The sequence below is a fragment of the Bombyx mori genome, chromosome 16, assembly GCF_030269925.1.
Source record: "Bombyx mori chromosome 16, ASM3026992v2".
Taxonomy (NCBI): domain Eukaryota; kingdom Metazoa; phylum Arthropoda; class Insecta; order Lepidoptera; family Bombycidae; genus Bombyx; species Bombyx mori.
Genome location: NC_085122.1, coordinates 9,638,884 through 9,659,643, shown reverse-complemented (window position 1 = coordinate 9,659,643; position 20,760 = coordinate 9,638,884). Strand labels below are relative to the sequence as shown.

The 20,760-nt window shown below is 40.7% G+C and overlaps 2 protein-coding genes across 2 annotated transcripts in view; one reads left to right on the top strand and one right to left on the bottom strand.

Annotated features, from left to right (window-relative positions):
• Positions 1–1,624: 1,624 nt before the first annotated feature.
• Positions 1,625–12,292, top strand: LOC101745334 (splicing factor ESS-2 homolog). The gene is made up of 8 exons (XM_004926843.4): positions 1,625–2,394; positions 2,545–2,698; positions 3,795–3,932; positions 5,675–5,868; positions 8,184–8,357; positions 9,582–9,766; positions 10,590–10,718; positions 11,926–12,292. The coding sequence occupies exons 1-8, from the start codon at positions 2,239–2,241 to the stop codon at positions 12,251–12,253; spliced, it is 1,458 nt and encodes a 485-aa protein (XP_004926900.1). The 5' UTR covers positions 1,625–2,238; the 3' UTR covers positions 12,254–12,292.
• Positions 12,293–16,943: 4,651 nt separating this feature from the next.
• LOC101735790 (uncharacterized) overlaps positions 16,944–20,760 on the bottom strand; it is a 47,313-nt gene continuing 43,496 nt past the window's right edge. Inside the window, exon 6 of the mRNA XM_038016316.2 lies at positions 16,944–19,789. Within this exon, the coding sequence (XP_037872244.1) occupies positions 19,386–19,789 (404 nt within the window). The 3' untranslated portion in view covers positions 16,944–19,385. The remainder of the gene's footprint in view (positions 19,790–20,760) is intronic.

The window sequence follows — 20,760 nt, the reverse complement described above, 5'->3', positions numbered from 1 at the left end:
AATTTATTAATAATTTCTCCACTATTTAACGGATGTTATTATACATATAAAACTTCCTCTTCAATTACTCTATCTATTAAAAAAAACCGCATCAAAATCCGTTGCGTAGTTTTAAAGATTTAAGCATACATAGAGATATAGGGACAGAGAAAGCGACTTTGTTTTATACTATGTAGTGATGATTAATGGTGATGTGATGAGTGATGGTGATTAACACGTTCGTGCGCCGAGCCGTAACGTAAGCAAGTGACGATAGAAATATCAACAATGTGACCCGAGTATCATGATATTATTATCTTTTATCAAAAATAATAAAATATAAAATTATCTTCTGCATATTAATCGCAAATAATTTTGTTCCGAAATGGGAAATGTCATACACATGTAAATGTCATAAGAATTTCACATAATAGCTTAGAAAAATTATAGGCAATAAATTAAGTTTTATAATTATTTATGCATGAATTTAGAAATAATATCGCAATAAACAAAGAAGGGCCACAATGGATATCTGAAATCTGGCTTTAACATTACTTTATATTATTTTCATAATTATGTCACACCTATTTTTACACAAGTAAAATCCTGAACGGGAACAAAAAATGTTTTGGGTTATCGCAAAAAGTATCTATTTATATAAAAATGAATCCCTATTTCCCTTGGTCATAAGAAATAAAAAAATAAGAAAATTGCGCAGAAAATTAGGAAAGTTAAAAAACCTTATTCACCACATGAAATTTTCTAATGGATCCTTATGTTTGACATAACATTGACAGAATGCGTTCTGCAAATATCCCCAAAGAGGATGTAAAAAAAACTGAATATCGTTTAAAACAAATGCTTCGGTTAAAGTTGTATTGGTAAAATACTTAAGAGGATGTAAAAAAAGCTGAATTTCACAGTTCACGGCAAACCGTTGCTGTTGGACCTATAAACGTTGTGTGCCAATATTTTAAGGCATTTAAGTATAAAAATAAAGTTGGCAGGCTTCAATTGAAATGGTGTATCAATTGAGAGGGTGAAAATACATTTGTAGCTCTATGAATTGCCAGAAGCAGCCAGAAGTGACTACGCAATAGATAGGGAATAGGGGAATGACAGTGCTGACAAAGTACTTTGAGAGCGACGTGGTAGAACTAATGGTTGTATTACACAATATACAAAAATCAATATACAATATAATACAGTCCGCTATAAAATATCCTATATTACATCATTTTCTCAGGTTCAGATTTGTATAAAAGAAAATTCAATAAAATCAATAATACATGATGGTCCCTCAAGTGAAGCGAGGGCGGGTTGCTAGTTATATATAATTGACAATAGGTGTTAAAGTATTAAAGTGCCGTTTTATTGTAATATGTACTCAAATTGATATAGAGCCTTCATGGTTTGAGATTTTTGAGTGAAACTTTTTTCAGATGGTACCTATGAGGTTCTTTTTTTGAAAAATGTGCAACATTCTGCTGCTTTTTTATTCAGCTTAAACAAGAAAGATGGATACTTCGAAAATTCGAGTGATTTTTAAATATGGGTTCCGACCCGGAACTAACGCTGCAGAAACAGCTCGCATATCAATGTTGCGTTTGGAGAGGAGTTCGCTAATGAACGCACCGTGCGATTACCGTACGCACCGTCGGAACGCGAGGAGTGAAGTTGTGTGATTTGTTTAATTTGTCTATTTAGTGTTTCTTCAGGTTTAAATGTGTAATAACGGTGGTTTATTAACTGTTTAATATCTGTGAAAGTGCACAAATGTGAGCAAATGGAACAAAGCCGCTGGACGTAACTTCTCGGGATCCTCCAAAAAGTATACTGAAAAAATCTTAGTAAATGACCACCATTTTACTAAGATTATATTTCATCCCATATCATCACATCTCATTTTATTTTATTTCGTCCCAGTTGATTAATGTCTCAAATTAATCATCTTCGTTTCATTTCACTCCATATTATCACTATTTATAAAAATAAGAATATACATTAAAATAAGACACGACTTAAAAGTCTTAGCTACCAGTTCATAAAATCACTTTATAAATTGACATTTGTCAACAAAACTGTGTGACATGTGTCACAACAGTTCACACTACAACACAGAAATTAAAAATACTTAAAAGGAAATCTAGATTATTGAACCTATTAGGGCATTAAAAGCCCTAAAAATATCCTTCTGTAGTTTATTTAAATAATTTTTATAAACGCACATTATTAAACAAGCAACAAACATTATAAAGAATGTCAGCTGGAGGAAGCGCTATGAGGCCTGGAGAGGCAGCATTACAGAACATGAAGCTGTTGAAAGCTGAGACTACTGTGTTCAAAGTACCAAAAATACCCAAACAGAAGTCAGAGAAGAAGAGCAAGGTTTTAGAGGAAGATGCTTATGTGGAGGTAAGTTGTGCTATATTTCTAATGATGTTCTTTTAAATCTTGAATTTTACAAAACACAGATCGTAGAGAGAGGCTCTGTTGCATTATTTAATTATTTATATAATTAACAAGACATTAAAAAACAATAAAGTGTTGTTGCCATATTTTCAGGGCATAGCAAAAATTATTCAAAGAGATTTCTTCCCTGACCTAGAGAAACTGAATGCACAGAACGAATACTTGGAGGCTACAGAAAACAAAGACTATCAGAGACTTCGAGAATTAACTCAAAAGTATAGCGGGAACAGACCACCTACAGAACCATGTTAGTATACTAATATTTCACTTTTCAGTTGTTCTCGAAGTAGTAAGGGGTGTGAAATTATTATGTAAATAGTCAAAGATTTTACTGGCCATATTGTCAGCCCGCAAGGATGGGTGTAATAATCCTGTCTAGTTATGCTGCAGTAATCATGTGTTCCAATTTGAAGGATCGGACAGCTTGTGCAATATAATTGAGACTACCCACATGTATGAAAGTGGCAGCACATATATTGGATATATGAGTTTTTGTTACCAATAAACTCTGAGTAGACTGTGAGCCATGTAGACATAAACCCACCTAGTGATTGATGTTAGTAAATGTGTGTCCGAATCTTGTATTGACCAGTTTGAATTATGTATAATTGTATGCTGTGATTTATTTATTGATCAGTAAATAAATATGTCTGTTAATAAATTATGAATTTGCAGAAAAACAAATAAAAAGCAAAAATGTTTAAAATAATAAAATGCAAATTGTAGAAACATAAATAAATGTAAAACAAATGAAACACAAAAAAAACAGAAACTATGGTACATTGCAAATTTTTTTATTTTTTTTTATTGCCCTTGTAGGCAGACGAACATACGGCCCACCTAATGGTGAGTTATTACCGTTGCCCATGGACTTCAGCAATGCCAGGGGCAGAGCCAAGCCGCTGGCTACCGTGCCAATAGATATATGCTGCATATAATATGCATATATAACCAAAAAGTGTGTCATAGAGCAGGTGGTTGGTTGTACAAACTCATGTCAGATGCAGCAAGAAGAAAAGGAAAGTCATGCTTATTAATCATCAATTTTTTTTATTGCTGATATCGGTGGACCAGCTCACAGCCCACCTGGTGTTAAGTGGTTACTGAAGCCCATTGACATCTACAATGTAAAAGCGCCACCCACCTTGAGATATAAGTTTTAAGGTCTCAACTATAAATGCCCCACCCTTCAAACTGAAACGCATCAGTGTTTCACAGCAGAAATATGCAGGGAGGTTGTACCTACCTGCGCAGACTCACAAGAGGTCCTACCACCAGTAATTGCACTATGTTATATTATGTTATTGATCCTATGGCTATAATTTTTTTAAATTAAATTACAGATAACACCCCAGCCACTTTTGACACGCCAAACATTGACCGGCCGTGCACTCCTGCTACCAACAATGAGGATGCTCCCAGACAAACAAAAAATGCCACTAAAGACAAAACCGCAGATATTACTGATAACCACAGCTTAGGTAAATATTTTTTAATTTAAATATCGGTAAAAGGAGCAGGAGAGAGGACAGCTCCCGAATTCATAATATTTGTTTGTAATAGTTGTTTGTCTGTTGAATGTTACAGCCGAATAAATAAAAATTCCCACGGAATTACTAATTAAAACTATTTAATACAACACCTAAGGTACACTTCAATTATCACAATTCACTCGCTTCGTTTCGCTTCGGGAAATCCGTTTGTGGTTTCGCTTCGAATAAAATTGATTAATAACTAAATTCATATCTATAATTTTTCATTCATTTCCGATAGCACCTGTTACTTACTACTGTTAGTTAATTGTATAATAATTTTTGCCATTTCACGTTAGATGGCGGTACTAATAATGATTAATAAGCTGTGTATGTTTGTGTAAGCTTACTGACCGAAATAGCATTTCAGTTTGAGTGACTTATAGACTTTTACTTATAACATGCATTTAAAGGAAACAAGTGATTTTGAAAATAAATTTTAAAATTGCCTGCCTTCTATGTAGGCTCTATGATTACTAAAACACTTTTCTCAAATTCTAGTTATGCTTTTCACACTTTTACCGTCAACTTTTAATGCAAAGTTATAATATTAAGAAAATTTCCTGAACATAATTTAAAAAAAAAGTGATCTTATATATATTTTTATATTTTGGAATATTTAGTATATATAGAACATTAGTGTATGTATAATAGTTTTGGTATACACATGTTTTAGAACACAACAAGTTTTTTTTATTACTAGAGGTCCTGCAGTAGTCGAAATTCGACCATAATTAATTGGAATTGTAAGTTTGTACACTATTATGATTGTATTTTATACTTCTATAATCACAAATTTCGTCAAGACTTCACTATAAAAAATATTAACAAAGACAAACAATATTTAATCTATTCTCAACTTGACAACAGACGTCAAGAACAAAAGTTTGACAATAAATAGTATGCATGCGTATGTGCGTCAAATACATGCACAGTTGCCAGATGGGGGGGATTCCCTGCAAATTCGGGGGGTTTTTCGACCTTGGGGGGGAAAATCGGGGGGAAAGATTCTTTGGGGGGACATTCGGGGGGAAAAAGTTAGTTGGGAGAAATTTCGGAGGTTTTTTGAGTATCAATTTGCAATTACAATTAGAATAATTATATACTATTCACAAGTCAATATTATAAAGGACAAATTATGCAACCAAATAGCAATAGAAACTGCCGAAGCGGTTCTCAGGATTCGATTTTCACTGCCAAATAGATGCATAAATTTTGTTCCCACATCGGACATGTTAAATATCTTTAACTTCGAAAACGAGCATTATTATTATTTAAAGCATTAAATAATAATAATGAAAGTGAATATGATCGAGGGATAGCTTGATTAAAAAATAAAATAATCCTTTTGGTTTTTTATTTCTTCTTTAAAATAAGTAAAAACTGTTTTGGGGGTTTTTTTTCTTCAAAAAGCCTATTTTCGGGGGGTTTTAGAAAAAAGTTGGGGGGAAATTCACACGGCCATCTGGCAGCACTGAATACATGGTATGTAGTGTGTGTAATGTTTTCTTTATTGATTTAATGTATCTTTTATGCATTATTTAAAAAAAATATTAGCATTGTGCACTTCTTCTCTATACTCTCTATAAGTGTGGAAAAATTCATACTCTTCCGTCCGCGCAATTTTCGTGAAAAGGGATACAAAGTTTTTGCTTTACGTATTAATATATAGATATGTAAAAAATTCACAGATTCCTTTCTGGCCAAACACACGAGCGAGGACAACGAAAGCTACGATCGAGTTATATCGTTGGAGCAAAAGAAGCGTGCAAATAAAATAGCATCGCAGCTTCAAGCCGAGATCACGTCTGCAACACTCGCAGATGAAGCACTAGCTTTACCCTCCATAGAACAACAAGCTGATCAAACGGAAAGGCCACATGAAGTAAGACATTTGATTATTATTCTTAAGCACGGACTATATAGTCCGAGAGCTGGTACCAATTTTTGGGTAGGTATTTGAGGCAAGCTGAAAACTTGTCACACACCTCTCCTATTATATTCCAACACGGAATTGCAGACCTGGCTGGTGAGTAGCGGGGCTAAATCAACCCCTACATTTTTTAAAATATTAATTTTTTTTCCCCAAAAATATATTTGAGGCAATACGCAATTTATATATGTTGCAGTGTAATACTTAATAAATACGAAAAAAAATAAGCCAGACAATTTAATCGGGGTTGTAACATTACCAGAAGCGTGCAAAAAATTTTTGCAAAAAATTATAAAAAATGTTTTTGAGGCAGCTTGAAATTTTAATGGAGTGTTATTTATAGCTAAAAAATAAGATTCCCAAAAAGACAGATCATTTCAGTAGGGCTTTCTACCTGCCAGGTGATCAAACAAATAATGGATGAGTACGGGCCTGTACAGCTATAGACAAGCTGTAGTGTGAGAGAGAGCGCATATCGACAGCTGTCTTCGTTCTTGCTTGCCGCGTTACTATTGGCACTAGCGAGGCCACGTGACTTACAATAACCCATGAGGTTTCTAGTTAGAATTTCGGAGTAAAAAATATAAAACTTTCTGAATTTGTACTAAATACATTTTGCATAAAAGTGATTGTATTGATTTATGGACGTTAGAGGGACATATTTTTGTGATTTCTTTTTTATCTTAAAAAATTAGTTATTTTACCAATTTTAATGCGAATTTAAACGTACTGAATTGTTTTGAATATTTGATATTTCCGTAAAAATATTTATTTTTTGAAGAGAAATAAAAAAAAAAAAAGTTTTTTCAACAATTTTTGTTCCAAAAATTTTTGTACATTATTCATACTGTTGCCCCTACATTCAAAATTAAAAATTGTTTTTTTTTTCTCTGACAGTATTCCAAGTCAAAATTTATACGGAAATTTAAAACTTTTTCATCTTAAAATTAATAAGGGTTACGTATTAAAAAAACCAATGATTAAAATATAAAATCGCAAAACTAGATTTATAAAAATATTATATTTCTTCAGTGGTACAATTATTTTAAGTATAAAAAAATTAGAAATAAATAAAAGTCATTTCACGTCAGATATAAATTATCATTCTTCGTCTGTGGATTCTTCATCAGAACTACTACAGCTTGTCTATAGCAGTACAAGCCCGTACCCATCCATTATTTGTTTGATCACCTGGCAGGTAGAAAGCCCTACCGAAATGATCTGTCTTTTTGGGAATCTTATTTTTTAGCTATAAATAACACTCCATTAAAATTTCAAGCTGCCTCAAAAACATTTTTTATAATTTTTTGCAAAAATTTTTTGCACGCTTCTGGTAATGTTACAACCCCGATTAAATTGTCTGGCTTATTTTTTTTCGTATTTATTAAGTATTACACTGCAACATATATAAATTGCGTATTGCCTCAAATATATTTTTGGGGAAAAAAAATTAATATTTTTAAAAATGTAGGGGTTGATTTAGCCCCGCTACTCACCAGCCAGGTCTGCAATTCCGTGTTGGAATATAATAGGAGAGGTGTGTGACAAGTTTTCAGCTTGCCTCAAATACCTACCCAAAAATTGGTGCCAGCTCTCCTACTAATACCTTTCTAATAAACCCTAAAATATTTGTAAGACTAATGCTACCAGAGTTCATCTCCGAAAACTCATATCAACCGCATACGAGTAATTTGTATATTGCGTAGCAAATTTTTGTATAAGTAATTAGTTTTTTTTTTTGTCGTAACTGTTTATTTGGGTAGGTTTTTATAGGAGGGGCACTAAAGTCAGAAATTTGTTTTACCTTGTATTTTTTTTAGCACGAAGTATTTCAGTATAGTAGGTACATGCATTTAAAAAAAGTTTCCAATAAAATGATTACTGTTTTTAAATATCTATGTATATATATTTTTTCTACACCCGCGGACTGGTAGGGGGGCACACGGGACTTAACCTGAGAAATCACATCTCTGGCAAGAGCAGTGCTTCGCTGTATCCACAACTGAAACTTTTTTTTTTATTGCCCATGTAGGCAGACGAGCATACGGCCCACCTGATGGTGAGTGGTCACCGTCGCCCATGGACTTCAGCAATGCCAATGATCGGAATCGCGATCCACTGAGGAGATCCGTCGAGAAACTCAGTGGGTTGTGTCTCTGGGGCGAAAACCACATATGGAAGGAAAACCGGACGAGAGCACATATCAGTAAAATTTGTTACCACATATTTTGTTAATTATCAATTTTTGTTAATTTTCTTTTCCGTAGTTGGACACTTGGCGTTACAAAGCTCGTAATTACATAATGTACGTGCCTGACGGGGCGGAGTCCCAGCGCCCGCCGCCGAAGCCCGAACTAGTCCACCAGAACACAAGGCTAAAAGCTCAACCCTTCGACTACGCTAAGAACAAAGAGACAATAAGCGCCATCGCGAGGAATCAGGTTTGTGTGTGTGTTGTTTTGAAACATTTATTCATTTATTCTGGCTGGGTGGCATTTATTCTTATTAGGGCAGTAGAAATAATTAAAAAAGGCACTAAAATAATTATATCACTGGTGGTAGGACCACTTGCGAGTCCGCACGGGTAGGTACCACCACCCTGCCTATTTCTGCCGTGAAGCAGTAATGGGTTTCGGTTTGAAGGAAGGGGCAGTCGTTGTAACTATACTGAGACCTTAGAACTGATATTTAAAGGTGGGTGGCGGCATTAACGTTGTAGATGTCTATGGGCTCCGGTTACCACTTAACACCAGGTGGGCCGTGAGGTCGTCCACACAGTTTCTCGTCTTATACATAGAAAAAAGTTATAATAATTAACCTAGTTAACTTGACTCACTTTCTTTTTAATGAGCTAGCCGGTTCATCGAACTCACAGTCCATTTGCTGTTAATTGTTTACTGAAGTTCAGAGACATTCCAATGTGCATGCCGCCGCGCACATCCATAGTTCCAGACCTCATGGTCAAAGCCTCAACTGTGTAGAAAAACCACTGTTTGACCCTTAAAATCGGAACGCGAAAGTCCTAGATTACAGGACTAGGCTGCGGTACTCGTGCGCGCGGACTCACAAGATGCCCTACCTAATTTTGATTATCCAAATTATAATTTAGGTGGATTTCAGGTTTTTTATTACATGGTATTTATTACTCCTTCACGTTACAAAGAACTTGTTTCTTAGAATTAATATACGTCTTAGGTATTTTATAACAGTGACTTATCGCGGATTAAAACTCTCTGATAAGTCCTCAGGTCGATGCCCTTAACGACAAACAAAAGTAATCTTTTTAATGTTTTGAAACGAAGTTCCTTATGGGACGATGCGGAGGAATACCGTAACCAGGAAAAAAACGTCCGTAACGTAAGATTTTTATTAGTAATGCACACAGTGTACAACCTAACTTTGTAATAACGTACAAAAAATACTTTTTTTTTATCATTCATTGACCACGATCTCAGAGCGTTCGTTTGCGCAATACACTAACTCTTTTGCAAACAACCGTGAATGAAGTGTTGTACCACAATAAGTTCGCACGTTACCGAATGACCGTGGGTTGTTGCGAAACCTCCAGTTTTATTTTCTTTATACCTCGAATAGAACTTAAAATTAATATTTTTATAATAAGGAACTTCGTTCTTATCCGGTGTCCCACGTCATTTTTATATCAGGACGCGACAGTAAACGGCAGGATAGGCGTGGACGGCAGCAGTTTGAGTTCAGAGAAGGAAGAGCGCTATCCGATACTGCAGACCTCGTCCCCCCGCCCCGGCGAGGGCGCGTCCCCCCTCATGACGTGGGGACACATCGAGGGGACGCCATTCAGACTCGACGGCGGGGACACGCCGCTACCTGCGTAAGTTACACTGACCTAATTAAATAAACTTTGTTTATAGCTTAGATGGGTATTAAATGGTTACTGGAGCCCATAGACATCTACAACGTAAATGCCGCCACCCACCTTGAAATATGAGTTGTAAGGTCTCAGTATAGTTACAACGGCTGCCTCGCCCTTCCAACCGAAACGTAACTATCAAAAATTATTGGAATAAGTAATTCTTGAATATCGATATATCTTATTTGTTTATTTCTTTGGATGTTTGGATGAGTCATGATCCAGGTGTCAGACACAACCCACTGAGTTTCTCGTCGCATCTTCTCAGCGGGTCGCGATTCCGATCCGTTAGTAGATTCATTCAAACAGCTGCTCTGAAGTTGTTGGGTCTCCCTTGCAGGCGCTCGGGTAGCTGTTAGCAAATCCCGCCCCTTCTGGCTGGCCCTTGCTCGCCCACCTGTCCTTGTGAAACTGGAAAGGCCTCCAGGCCACAAGTAAACACTCAATCATAAAAAAAAGTGTGTGTGTGCAAGTCACACACGGTAGAAGGGAAAGTTATAGATAAGATATACTGACTATCCCACTACACAGGAGCATACATATGGACAATGTTTAGTAGACGATAGTGGGGATGCTACGAAGAGTCGCACAAAGAGGAGACCGAGAACGTCTAATGCGTTCTATCTCATTCTCTCGCCGGCTGAATCCTATACATTTATGTGTTTGTGTCTCTATGGACTATTTTTTCGTTTCATCGAGTTAGAAATCACAACGCTTCTAAAGAAGTTTCACTTAAAAAAAAATCGCAGTAGACAATGTTAATGAGGGTATCTCCGTATTTCAGCGCGGGGGCGGGAGTGGCGTACAAGATGCTGGAAGGCGGCGCCCGGGAACGTATCGCGCTGCAGCTCGCCGAGCAACTCGCCAAGAGGAGGCGGCCCACCACCCCGAGGATACCTCCGCCCTCGCCGAGGTATCTACCAACATCTATACTAATATATAAATCTACAGTGGTTTTTACGGATGTTCCGTTATAACTACTGAACCGTGCATTCGATTGACTTGAAACTTTGTATCCATGTAGAAAATATATGTACTTAACGGATAGGCTAATATTTATATGAGTGTTGGACTCCCTAATAATAATGACAATAAATAATAATGTTAATTTTAAATGCCCAGCGAAGCGGACGGGTACAGCTAGTAGTGCACAAACTTATAATTTCAGTGAAATATAGTCGAATTTCAACTACAGGGGGACCACTAGTATTTTTAAAGAAGTGGAAGTATTGTTACGCGCTGAGGTTCGAGATAAATAGAACTTCCACCGAAATACAAATTAAAACTCTTATTTAATACTTAGAACACTTCGTAATTTGCTTCTTCCGCTTCGAGTAGATCCGATTACTAACTGCATCCCTGCAACGCTTTTACAGTCGACATCCCTAGAATTATCGAGAATATTACTGGCAGGTCGAGAAGTTTCGATGTGTGTTTCCGCTATTTGATAATAGATGGCGTTGCACTTCACGAGCGTTCTCGAGCTTCTGCTATTCGACGATAGATGGCGTTACTACTTTTTCTCCCGCTGTACAGGAAAGAAAGTGTAACTTTTCCTACCTGTGTACTTTCCTTCTCCGCCATTGTTGTGCTCGGGTAATTTTCAATATTGTATTTAGTGTAAAAGTGAAATAAACAAAAGGCAATCAAAAATAATCAAGTATTAAACAAAGATGAGTTCATCAGACATTTCTTATTCAATTAGTAGTAGTTTATTTAAAAATTAAAAAACAGTTAAATTGTTTTTTATGAGTATGGGGGGGCTCCGCCCCCCTACCCCCTACCAGGGCTTCGCCCCTGGACCCCGGCTCGGTGCTCCACGAACTTTCTATTCGGCCTGGTAGGAGAAAAAAATAGTATGTGCACCGCGGGAAAAAAGTTGGACATCTCAACCCGCGTGTAAAATTGCCACAAGTAGGAGGAAATGCCCTACTTTTCTCTCTTGGTGCAAAATGTACTATTTTAATATTGAATTATCATCGTTCCTTAATAAGTATACCAAACTTCGAGTTAATCCGACATTTTGAAGGGAGTCAAAATCGTGTTCAAAGATTCCGTTACAAACATACATACGTCTGAAGCTAATGAAAGCGTATTAATAAAATTCCTTTGTTGTCTAGTTTTCGAACGAGCACCGAGCGCCTGGCCAGCATGTCGCCGGCGGCCAGGAAATTAGCCGCGAAACATTTACTAACACCGAGACTCAAGCTGACGCCAAACGACATGGGAATTTTATCGCACGCGGCAACACCGAAACGAACACCAACACGGCGACCGTTAGTGGCAACACCGAGCACGAATAAGAACACGGCAACATCGACCCGTCCTTCCGACTCTGGCAACGTGAACAACAGCAGTACTATGATAGAAAATAATCTCACCGACAACTTGCTGCAGATTAATGTGTGCAAAAGGAATAGATTAAAAGCTAAAGACTTCTTCGAATAATCATTCGTTAGAGTTAATTAAAGTAAATATTTATACTGATTTTGTTTGTATTATTTTAACATATATTTTTCGACGAGAGTCCACCACGCATCAAAGTTAATTAATAATTTCATACATTCTTCACTTATCTTAAATAACAAATGATAATAAGACACGTGTAATTATGTATACATTTAACACATTCATCCATAAAACTTTAATTAAAAGATGGGGCTCGTAAAAAAAGTACAAACTTTTTTTTTCTGTAAGTTCCCAGAAAGAAGTTGTGATTAAGAAAAAAAAAAGCATTTACCTAATCGTAAAAAAAGGTGGGGTGCTATTTAAGATGTTTTATAATGTCTTTACTTTACCAATATCTTTCAATAAAATAATTGACATATAAATAAAATATTAAAAATAAATATAAAGTACAAAAATAATATTTAAAAAAAAAACGAAAAATAAAGAAAAAGAAAAAAAAATGGGATGTTATTATACGCCTTTTTTTCTTCTACTTATTTGCTGGTTGGTCGGACAGCACGAGAGCGTCATGTCGTTTGCCGTCGCGGCACGTAGTTCCATTTGCTGTGTGCCGTTAGATGTTAATTTATATTCATGATTTTAAACGTCTAATTACTTAACATACACATCAAATGTTTCCAAGAAAGCAATTCTTGGGACCCAGAAGTGCTTTTAAAACTTCAAAACTAACCTTCGCCGGTTTTTTTCATACTAATTCCGATTTGTGAAGTCTTAAACATACCTACGTAAATGTTGAATGTGAAATGCCGCAACACAAGTCAAAAACGGCGGGAGTTTATTAATCGAGTTATCGACGGATAACCTTATCACTATCACGAAATAAATACTTCTTTATAGAGAAAAGCGACAGCCGTGCATTAAAAAAAAAACGCAATTTACCATTTTATGTCAGAAAATTTATTTCACTTAAACAATTATTGTCATTACATATTAACTATTGTACACACTATAAAAATCTTAACGATTAAAACTAATTGAATATGCAATTTCGAAAAGGGCACACGTCGATAATTTTGTCAAATACGTTTTTTCATATACATGTAGTTTTGAGGCTTACCTACACCCATTTTATAATAATTCCAGTAATTTTCAGTTGCTAATTAACACTGAAAATATATCTCAAAAGTTAATATTTTAAATTTTACACTGCTTTAGAAAATAATCAGTTTTTTTTTCATTTCCTTAACATTTTACATTTTCAGAGATGTGCCCTTTTCGAAATTGCATATTCAATTATTTCCGTGACATTACCGTACTTACGTACGTTTTTTGTTTAAGTTTATCAACATAAACTTGTCCGTGAAGTTATTTTAAAAGCATAGTAAATTATACCAATATAACTATCCAATAGTAATTATTACTATACTTATTAAAAAAACTAATCGTATCTCAAATAGGAATTGCTCAGTATAAAAACACTTAACACGAACATATTTCACTAACATCTATTTATCTAAATTTTTGTCCTAAGCAAGGGAAAGGCATATACTAAATAAAGACGTGGTCAGAGCCCACAGCTCACCTATATAGACATTACAACATGAATACCACCACCGGTTTTGAGGTATAAGGTCTTGAGTCTTTATTATATAGCATGACAGCTGATCCATCCTACAAGCCGAAACTTACCACTTGCATCGCAGCAGAAATAGACAAGATGGCGATACCTACCCCTGCGAGCTCCCAATACACGTACCGCCAGTAAATTATATTTGCGGATGAATCGTGGAAGTCATACGTGAACATTTGTTAAGTACGTATTTCATTCGAAATACCTATTGGTACTTTGATTGCCGGCTTCGAAAACCGGCACGACCGCATCGCTCGATTTTTTTTTTTTTTTTTTTTTTTTTTTTTTTTTTTTTTTTTTTTTTTTTTTTTTTTATGATTGAAAGATTACTGGTGGCCCGGAGGCCTTTCCAGTTTCACCAGGACAGGTGGGCGAGCAAAGGCTCAGCCAAGAGGGGTGGAATTTGCTAACAACTGCCCGAGCGCCTCCGAAGGAGACCTAACAACTCAAGAGCAATTGTTTCGCGAATGAATCTACTACCGGATCGGAATCGCGACCCGCTGAGAAGATCCGGCGAGAAACTCAGCGGGCTGATGCATGGGTTAGGTTGCACGTCGACCTCTTTGTCGAGTTCGACGAGTACGGTTACCGGGGTCCCTAAGCCTGCCCCTAGTATTACAGCTGAAGGCATCTAATGCAAAGGTTATTGGATCCGATGGATCCGTAAGGACGTGTCTAGGGCGTCGACGGTGACTGGCTCCTGCATGATCAGGATTCGGGGAGTAGTCAGCGGCGGCAACGATAAGGCGATTATCATGACGCATAGCCTTATCGAAGTATCGTTCCGACGCTGACTTCATGTATTTCCGAATTGATTCGAGGCTCAGGTCGTCGTGTAGGTCAACGTTCCTCACGAACCACGGAGCCCCGACAGCTAACCTGCAAAAGCGGGATTGTAGGGATTGGAGGGTGTCTATGTGTGTGCGGGCCGCGTGAGCGAACACCACACTCGCGTAAGTCATGACGGGCCTTATGCAAGTTTTGTAAAGTGTCACCTTGTTCCGAAGGGACATTTTACTCCGCTTACAGATCATGGGGTAGAGTCTACCGAGAATAAACGCGGCACGGTCACGGACTGATTTTATATGCGGGCGGAATGTCATCGATGCATCCAGGGTAACGCCCAGGTACTTGACCTTCTTAGCCCAGGGTATGGGTTGTCTAAAGAGAGTAATCGGGGGTGTGAGATTCCTCCTCCTAATCCGGGAGGAAATCCGTGTGGAGCTTCCCCTCTGAAATAGCACCGCAGTACTTTTCGCTGGGTTGATGTCTATGCGCCATTTTCGGAACCACTGTCCTAGGGCTAGGGCTGCGCTCTGAAGCTTCTTCGCGATTAGGGACTTGTTTCTACTGGAATAGTAAACAGTCGTGTCGTCGGCGAATAAAGCTAAATGGGTCGGCGGCGACCGGGGAATATCGTTGACGAATAAGCCAAATAGGAGGGGTGAGAGGACAGAGCCTTGCGGGACTCCAGCTGTGAGAGGTCGTGGGGAGGAGCGGGTTCCCTCGACTCGATATCGAAAAGAGCGGTTCGACAAGAAGTCCCGTATGATGAGCACGAGACTATCCGGCACGCCCATGTTGAATAGTTTGAAAATCAAACCATTGTGCCAGACTTTGTCGAACGCTTTTGCGACGTCGAAGAAGAGAGCACCCGTGTATAACGGTTTTGGTCGATTAAGCCCCACAAGAATGTGCTCCGTGAGGCGGTGCACCTGTTGAACGCATGAGTGATTTGTACGGAATCCGAATTGTTCATCGATGAGAATGCCCTTGGATGAGACGAAGTCTCTGAGGCGTTTGTAGAGCAGACGCTCATACAGTTTGCCTAGAGACATGAGGAGGCTAATCGGGCGGTAGCTCGTCGGATGATTTTTTGGTTTACCGGGTTTATGTATGCCGATAACGTCCGCTTCTTTCCACACCGCAGGAAAGATACAGTTCGCCATAGCGGCATTGAAAATAGATGCCAACATCACGATGAGTTGGACGGGTAGAAGTTTAATAACGCGGTTAGATATACCGTCGGAACCGGGAGCCTTGCGAGGACGTAGGTCTTTGATCAAGTCTTTAACTTCCATCGGGGTGACGGGTGGTAACGCATCCGAGGGTGGCAAGGAGGCTCTGCGTTCTACCTCACTGTCTACTAATTCTACATGAACAGGGTCCACGGATTGAGTGCTGGGCGTGCACTGGGTTTGCAATGTATCGGCCAGCAGCTCTGATTTTTCGTCATCATCGAACGCCGCGAGTCGGCCTGAGGGGCCTACGAGGGGGGGCATAGTTACTACCGTATCCGATTTGAGAGTACGAGCTAAGCGGTAGTAAGACCTTTGGGAGGGCGCGAGTCTTTCTAAGAAATCAGACCATCTGGCATCTCGGACTTCGGCGATGCGAGACTTTACGTCGCGTTGTAGGGCACGCATTCGAATACGATTATCCACGGTAGGATACCTATCGTAGGCGCGGATCGAGGTGTTCTTAGCTCTAAGGAGTTCCCTAATATCGTCGGGCAATTTGAAGCGGTGAAGGAAGTCCTCCGCTACAACTTGCTTCGATGACCTATCTAATGTCGAGGTGATGTGTGACGTTAAGATGTCTATGGCTTCAGCGGTATCCTGAGGAGACGGGGTAGAGTCCGGGCTCAACGGGAGCGATGGTGGATCAGATTCAGTCAAGCTGATGCCCAGCGTGTGCCAATCCACCACAGTCCTCGTGACGGGAACGGAATCGGGAGCGCGACCGAGCTTCATAACGACGGGACGATGGTCTGAATCTAACTCTGAAACTACTTCGATCGAGTGTAAGCGCAGAGTTACGTTTTTTAATAACGCTATGTCGAGTATATCCGGGCGATGCGCGATATTTAGCGGGTAGTGAGTCGGGGTTAGCGGAGCGACGATATCGAAGGCGAGATCATCGACTAACGCGTCAAGCCGCCTGCCATTCGGGGTTGTGGTGTGTGAGTTCCACCTGACGTGTTTACAATTTAGGTCGCCTGCCAGAATGACAGAGCTTCCCATGCCGAGCAGCGCCTCGATATCACTGCTTAGAACGATCTTATCCGGTGGAAGATAAACGGACGCGATAACGATCGGCGCGTGTCCAGTCAGTGAGATTCGGCATACTGATGCTTCGATGTTAGAAAGCGCGGGGGGGTCGAGTGGGACGCAGTGCAGGGCTCGTCTATAGTAAATGACGGTACCACCACCACGAGCAGTGAGCCTGTCGTTCCTAACCATGTTATAGTTCGCGATTTTAGGGTCGCGGCGCGCGGGCTTAAGCAGGGTCTCCTGCACCAAAAAGATGTCAATTTGATGGTCACGCAAAAAATCACAAACCTGATCACGTTGATTTGCGAGACCGTAAGCGTTAAAAAATCCTATCGTTACGGATAGGGGCTTTATTCTACTTATGTACGCCATTGATTACCGGCGGAGCGAGGGGAGGACGTACGTATTTAACGACGCGTATACGTCAGCGTATTCTTGCACAACGGCGATGAAGTGTTGTGCAGTGGAGGCGGCGCGAATGGCGTCACCCAAAGCATTAACACGCTCAAAGTTGATCGACTGAAAAAAGTCGATCGCTAGAGCGAGATTGTCGGACGCGGTCGGAGTGCTGGTCGCGGGGGAAGAACGAATCACGGGGGAGGGACGTATCGCGGGGACAGGACGAATCGCGGGGGAGGGAGCTACAGCCGTGTTCGTGTACGGCAACGGTTTAGCCCAGGCCGAGCCGCTGGGCACCGGCGCCGGCACGAAGGCAGGCTTAGCCTTCGGCACAGAGGGTGCCGTGGCTTTGATGTCAGGGCCGGAAGCTCGGAGGCGGTTTTGACGCGCGACGCGGCGATTTATTTTAGGGGCTCGAGGGCATCCACGGTAATTCGCGGGGTGACCCTGTGTTCGGCACAGGACGCAGCTAGGTGGTTCCGTCGCGGTTTTTTGATCGCGAGTGCAAAGAGTCGTGGCGTGATCGTCCAAACACTTGACGCATCGAGGGCGCGCGTGACAATTACGGGAAGAATGCCCGTACAACTGACAATTGTGGCACTGGCTCGGAGTGCCTTTTTTATGAGGGGTTTCCACGGTGATTCCGGAAAGCCTACAGACAGTTCGGACGTTAAAGATTTTCTTACCCTCGGGGGTAGACTGGAGGGCGACGAGAACCATATTGTATGGCTCCCTCCCGCGTCCTGTGTGCATGCGGTGCACGGAGTTTACGGGTAGGCCTTGTTCGAGTAGGTCGGCCTTTACGAGCTCGGCATCTAACTCCTTGGGGATGCCACGTATGACTGCACGGAGCTCACGCTCCTCCTGGAGCGTATACGTATGATAACTTATACACTCCTTTCGGAGGTAGCTTGAGAGGGCCCTATGGTCGTCGGGTGTTGCTACTTTTATCTGTATCCCGTTCGCGAGGTTACGGGCACTGACAAAATTTATGTTTTTGGCCTTAAGGGCCAGGGAGATACGGTCCCAAGCAGCCTTCTCTTGAAGAATCAACGGAGGAGGGGCCTGAATTCTCGTTTGTGCCACCGGGTGCGGCGACGGCGTGGCACGGGGACAGGGAGCGACGGGGGTCGGAGGGCGGGGGCGCGACGCGTTCGCGGCTTTGCTTATTTTAGCGGCCGCGGAAGCTCGGGACTCCGCGGCGCGCTTCTTACCCTTTTGCACGAGAGTGAATCCATCTGTTAATGAGGCGGGAACGAGGTCAACCTCCATATCCGAGTCAGAGTCGGAGGACGAGGAGGAAGGCGCGGGAGCGGCGGACGCGACGGAGGCCGCAGACGATCGCTGAGGTAAAACGGAAGCTGCCGCGGTAGACCCGGGAGTTTTTCGCGACAGTATGGGGGACACGGGTGTGCTGGGCGCGACGGAGGCTGCGGTGTACGGCGCGGGAGTTTTGCGCGCGCTTGCAGGGGACGCGGGAACGGCAGGCGTGGCGGAAACGGCGGGCGCGGCGGGCACGGCAGAACAGTTCACGGCGCGTTTAGCTTTGTAAGCTAAAAATTCTGATTCGAGGGCCGGGTATTTCTCGCTTAAGAATTCCGCGAGCAGTGTGTTGGTTGGAGAAAACTCCATTTCTTCGGACTGCCCAGGGGGGGCTGCCCCGGGACTTAAACACGCGCTCGCCTTGCGGCGAGGCCCCTGCGTCGGTAACACTAAATTGGCCGAAGCGATTCTAGGAATTTTAGAAATTTTAGTGAATAGAATAAATAGAATAGAATTAGAGTGAATAGAACCACTGCACAGTTTCCGGGCGGCAATGCCTTGTAATTAGGCGCAGGTACAAATTCCGAGAAACACTTGGGCCACAGATGTGCCACGAACAATGATCTATTATCACCGGTAGTCACTTCCGACAAAACACTTGGACGCCAGATGTGCCACGAACCGAGGTCGGGCAATCGAACGAACAATGAGCACGTCCACGCGCGTCGGTAGCTCAAATCGGAATCGCATCGCTCGATACGAACGCACCGGGCGACTAATCTTTTAGGCCGCGACGACTTCAAAGTTAATTATATATCACGAATCTTTAAAATAGCAGTTCCAAAACTGTTCTGTACCACGGCGTCGGCTCCTGTGGCTTATAATATTCAGAGTTGATCTTAGGCTTAGTGTCCGATGTAAGGTCCTCCACGAAAATATTCACGTATGAATTCCTAACGCCGAATCTGAAGAACGCCAAAAACGGGAAGTATCTCATTAGGAACAAGCTGAATTTGAAATTGGCGTTGAAATACCAACGACCAATGAACGTGGTATAGAGGCACATGTATATGTTGAAGCACGCCAGTTTATATTTCGATTTGAGGCCGAGCTGTTTGTAGGCCGGTGCGGTCTCGATCGTGTTGTAGTCGTTGTAGTAGAGGAGACGCGGCGCCCGTTCCGGGAGACCATCGACGGCTGGTTGGCTCATCAGCAGCGACGAGTCTACGCCTGGGATTTTACGAAAATCCGCCATTACACCCAAGTCTCAGAGTATAAGCACATATGAGGCCGTCAGCACGAAAGTGACTTAAGCTTACCATAGTTAGTAGTATGGAGATAACAAGGCTTTTTTTATTGCTTAGATGGGTGGACGAGCTCACAGCCCACCTGGTGTTAAGTGGTTACTGGAGCCCATAGACATCTACGACGTAAATGCGCCACCTACCTTGAGATACAAGTTCTAAGGTCTCAAGTATAGTTACAACGACTGCCCCACACTTCAAACCGAAACGCATTACTGCTTCATGGCAGAAATAGGCAGTAGGTAGTACGGACTCACAAGAGGTCTTACCACCAGTGTTAGTGGATTTACTTATACATTGCTTCGCAGGCAAAAACAATACGAGCAAACATAATGTTTACAAAGCCATTTGTTATCTATGGGTGAAACTAGGGATAGGCCGGTTTTGCATCAAAATTTATGATGTTTTAAATAATGTAATACGTAAGCACGAATATGAAAAATTGTGGGTTAGGCCACTTTTGCGCTGTCGGCCTCATTATATACACAGCGTTAATGGCTCGCTATTGAAAAATACCAGTTTATCACCTTTTATATGTTAAAAATACGAGCGTGTTGCTGTACGAAAATCTCAGCTGAAATGCCAAGAGCAAATGTGAGAATTTGTTTTAAGCTTTTACGATTATCTACACTTACAGTTCCCGATTTAAGATCTTAGTAGGAACACATTAAATAATAGTGTGTATAAAGCTAATTTAATCAATCTAATATAATATACATATATTTGAAAGTGGCAAATAGCACTTGGTGTTGGGTCCAAAAAGAAAAAAGAAAAAAATACATAATATATCGAGGGGTAAAAAGTTATTTGCTTTATGTGACATTTCGCTTAATACGCAATTGTCTCTTTCCAAAGGTCGATGGGCCATTGCGGCCCGGTACTGTACCGACATATATA